This window comes from Triticum urartu, chromosome 6, assembly GCF_003073215.2.
Source record: "Triticum urartu cultivar G1812 chromosome 6, Tu2.1, whole genome shotgun sequence".
NCBI classification, from domain to species: domain Eukaryota; kingdom Viridiplantae; phylum Streptophyta; class Magnoliopsida; order Poales; family Poaceae; genus Triticum; species Triticum urartu.
In genome coordinates, this window is record NC_053027.1 from 22,591,794 (window position 1) to 22,596,376 (window position 4,583).

Consider the following 4,583-nt stretch of genomic DNA (forward strand, 5'->3'; position numbering starts at 1 on the left):
CATATCACCAATTGTATTCACAAGAATACCATTTGCACAATTAGCATCCTTAGTAAAAACAAGCAGTGCACTAATTAGTAGGAACAAACACCTTGAGTTCATAATCGAATCAAATCAGACATTCATATGAAAGATACAAATAATTATGAAAAGATCCTGTAAACTAGAACAAAGTTTTCCTATGAAGCTAAAATCTAATATATAATTCAAAATATTGTTCATTTAAAGACTAATTCTTCTGTACTTGCTCTTGGCTCCTTCTATGCACTCCTTTTCTAAATTTTCAGCTACCCTGAAAAACGAAAATAACAGAGAAAAATTTAAATGGCAATCGACCATTCATTTGGAATACAACTTCAACCAGTCTCCACAAATTGTTTCCCCTGCATAATTCTGATTAAGTTTTAACTCAGAATTTCCCTATAACTTGTAACACCTCTCCACTAGCCCCTGCATCCCAGAATATCACAATGGCTTATAACTGGACCATACATCACATTAGATGTGTTTGAAAAAATGTTTGAGCGTACAAATTATTTTAACTGGGCTAGTAGATTTAGGAGGCTTTTTGGTAATAAATTGTCAATCTCTGGAGGGCCTTGTAAATTTTCTTGATCTGGTCGTACACTTGCAGCAGCCTGCACTAAGATCTTCAAGCGTCGAAGCCGCTGAGGTACCCGCAACATAATGTTTTTGCCAAGACAATGTTAAAATCATATGTTAAACAACAAGCTAATGATCTGTAACATGTGTATAGAAACGTATGTCAAGGTCATGCATTGCACTGCACTATCTAATAAAAAACTGAACCATGCAAGATCTGATAGGAAGATAACAGAGACTAGAAGAAAACTGCATACATATTAAAGGGGTCTGGCACAAATAGATCGCCTTCTATGCTGAGAGCTAAATCTACTAACATATCACCTTGTCCTATCAATACTGCTTCATAAATGAGTTGGCCAGCATATTAGTTACTATGGAAAGAAACCAAAATGAATTGTTGTAAGCAATGTTCTGTTATGTAACTGTGACTGTTACATCAGAGATAAGAAAAAGGTAGCATGCATTACACTAGTTGATGAGAACAGAATTACAGTGATAGAGGCAAATATTGAAATTAACACATTAACTTTATGATTACCTCTTGAAACTAAGTCATGGTTCCTATACAAAATTTTATGTTTAGTGCAAATTAACATGGCATACTTTTTACACCAGAGTGAAAAACGCATGGCTCGGTTACTCAGAATTTTGCATTCGTAAAAAAAGCAGAACATAATGATTTATCATGTAGTGTATATATAGCGCATAGCTATTGCAGATCTTTGCATTTGCCTGCCAAATATATGCTAATCTGTTAACTTAACTTTGATTTGTCAACGAAAATCTCAGCTATAGGTGAAAAGGCAGAACTTTTATTTGGTAGACATAATCACAGCGATAGTTAAGTATTACTACTCACCAGTAGGTACCTCTGCATCACTTTGGCGAGATTTGATTTTGGACCCAAGGGTGCTATATCTGGAGCAATGGATGGAAATTAGGCTGACATTAGTACCTCAAGACAGTGGTCACATATTTCCAAGACCCCTGCAGGCTATACACAATAACACAAACCCGACGATTCATCAGTGATGGATGTACCTATCTCAAGAGAAAGAAGAGATCTGGTTCAGATAGCTGTTTACAGGTTAGAGGTTTCATCTATCAACAAAGATATAGTAGGAGTTATCAGACTACCCAGTTGATTAATAAAGGCAAGTTTTAGTTAGTTGATTATGAGAACCCCTATATCCTGGTAGTTGCAGTTGCGGTCAGTACAAAAGAAGTTACCATGGCATGCACAGTGACATAGCACTATCATGTTTTATGCTCTAGGGTAAATGGAAAGTGAGGTTATTTTGGCCTGTTTATCTAACACAACTTGTACTACTTTTGAGTTTCACCATATAAAATTTCATTGGACCAAACAGTTGAAGGAAATATGCCCTAGAGGCAATAATAAAGTTATTATTTATTTCCTTACATCATGATAAATGTTTATTATTCATGCTAGAATTGTATTAACCGGAAACATAATACATGTGTGAATACATAGACCAACAGAGTGTCACTAGTATGCCTCTACTTGACTAGCTCGTTAATCAAAGATGGTTATGTTTCCTAACCATGAACAAGGAGTTGTTATTTGATTAACGAGGTCACATCATTAGTAGAATGATCTGATTGACATGACCCATTCCATTAGCTTAGCACCCAATCGTTTAGTATGTTGCTATTGCTTTCTTCATGACTTATACATGTTCCTATAACTATGAGATTATGCAACTCCCGTTTACTGGAGGAACACTTTGGGTACTACCAAACGTCACAACGTAACTGGGTGATTATAAAGGAGTACTACAGGTGTCTCCAATGGTAGATGTTGGGTTGGCGTATTTCGAGATTAGGGTTTGTCACTCCGATTGTCGGAGAGGTATCTCTGGGCCCTCTCGGTAATGCACATCACATAAGCCTTGCAAGCACTGCAACTAATATGTTAGTTGTGAGATGATGTATTACGGAACGAGTAAAGATACTTGCCGGTAACGAGATTGAACTAGGTATTGGATACCGACGATCGAATCTCGGGCAAGTAACATACCGATGACAAAGGGAACAACGTATGTTGTTATGCGGTCTGACCGATAAAGATCTTCGTAGAATATGTAGGAGCCAATATGGGCATCCAGGTCCCGCTATTGGTTATTGACCGGAGACGTGTCTCGGTCATGTCTACATTGTTCTCGAACCGTAGGGTCCGCACGCTTAACGTTACGATGACAGTTATTATGAGTTTATGCATTTTTGATGTACCGAAGGTTGTTCGGAGTCCCAGATGAGATCACGGACATGACGAGGAGTCTCGAAATGGTCGAGACGTAAAGATTGATATATTGGAAGCCTATGTTTGGACATCGGAAGTGTTCCGGGTGAAATCGGGATTTTACCGGAATACCGGGAGGGTTACCGGAACCCCCCGGGAGACTAATGGGCCTATTGGGCCTTAGTGGAAAAGAGAAAAGGGAAGCCCACTAGCTGGCCGGCGCCCCCTAGAGTCCTATTAGGAATAGGATAAGGGGCCGGCCCCCCTTCTCTCTCTTTTCCCCCCCGGGAGTCCTAATTGGATTAGGATTGGGGGGAGGAGTCCTACTCCCGGTGGGAGTAGGACTCCCCTGCGCCTCCTCTCCCTTGGCCGGCCGGCTCCCCTCCTCCAACCTTTATATACGGGGGCAGGGGGCACCCCAAGACACACAAGTTGATCCTTGAGATCGTTCCTTAGCCGTGTGCGGTGCCTCCTGCCACCAAATTCCACCTCGATCGTACCGTTGTAGTGCTTAGGCGAAGCCCTGCGTCGGTAGTACATCAAGATCGTCACCACGCCGTCGTGCTGACGAAACTCCTCCCCGAAGCTTTGCTGGATCGGAGCCCGGGGATCGTCATCGAGCTGAACGTGTGCTAAGAACTCGGAGGTGCCGGAGTAACGGTGCTTGGATCGGTCGGATCGGGAAGAAGACGTACGACTACTTCCTCTACGTTGTGTGATCGCTTCCGCAGTCGGTCTGCGTTGGTACGTAGACAACACTCTCCCCTCTCGTTGCTGTGCATCACCATGATCTTGCGTGTGCGTAGGAAAATTTTCGAAATTACTACGTTCCCCAACAGATGCTTTGGGTGAATAGATTGGGGATGAACTAACCGGCGAGGGGCCAGCGTTCTGTGCCACAAACTCCTCAAAGCTCATCAGCACTGGTTGTGCTGGAGGGCATTGTGCTGGAGGGAACTGAGGACACCTGCCGGCCGCCATATCCTGAAAAGCCTGCTGCATCTGGCTATCCCTCTGCACTTGGTGTTCATAAAGCCTCTGATGCCACGCCATGGTCTCCTGGCGTGTGTACTCCATGTAGGCCTACGGTATGACATGATGGAACTCATAAAACTACTAAATGCGGAAAATGAAGTGAGAAATGAAGATAAGAGGGAAAATACTTACAGATTGTTGCTCCTGAAAGAGGGACTGTGTACTAGTCACTGGCTGGCTCGTGCGCTGGCTCAGGCTCGGGTCGATCCGACGAAGCTGTGTGTAGGAGATACTAGGAGTGATCACAGCATCGAGAACCGCCTCCCGACCGTGCTCCTTGGGCCCCATCCTCACCACCGCCATGTCGTCCAGAGGCGCCGCAATGGGGTCAGGTGTGTCAGGATGTAACTCCAGATACGCTTCGGAGTAGGCCTTCTTCCTCCCTGCGGTCTTCTTGCCTAGTACTTGGGCTCGCCAGGCTTGGGGTCCTTCCGCGTATGGGCGATCTCCCACGCCTGCATGTGTGAGAGCGGCCGCTTCAGTTTCTCCTCCTGCACCACCAAACAGAGGTTAGTCATACATAAGAAAGTGATGGTAAATAGAAGAAGAAGAATGTTTAATGGGGTTAGTCATACATTAACTGCCTTGTGGAGATAGTGGTTTCGGTTTCCCTGAGCATGTACTCCCTCCGTCCCTCGGTTAGCCTTATTTTGGTTCTCATAGCCGCCCAGGCTCCAGC

General features: G+C 43.7%; 1 protein-coding gene across 1 annotated transcript; it reads right to left on the reverse strand.

Moving 5' to 3' along the window:
• Positions 1-287: 287 nt before the first annotated feature.
• On the reverse strand, positions 288-4,292 carry LOC125516420. The gene is made up of 3 exons (XM_048681874.1): positions 4,037-4,292; positions 3,697-3,952; positions 288-292 (listed from the first exon to the last, which is right to left on the reverse strand). Exons 1-3 carry the CDS (start codon positions 4,205-4,207, stop codon positions 288-290), a joined length of 432 nt encoding a protein of 143 aa, XP_048537831.1. The 5' UTR covers positions 4,208-4,292.
• Between the last annotated feature and the right edge of the window lie 291 nt (positions 4,293-4,583).

Excerpts from the sequence above, each read along its gene's own strand:
- LOC125516420 (XM_048681874.1), bottom strand. The coding sequence starts at position 4,207 with ATGGCGGTGGTGAGGATGGGGCCCAAGGAGCACGGTCGGGAGGCGGTT. Across the intron at positions 3,953-4,036 it reads TCTTTCAGGAGCAACAATCT|GCCTACATGGAGTACACACG; the intron begins GTAAGTATTTTC and ends GTCATACCGTAG.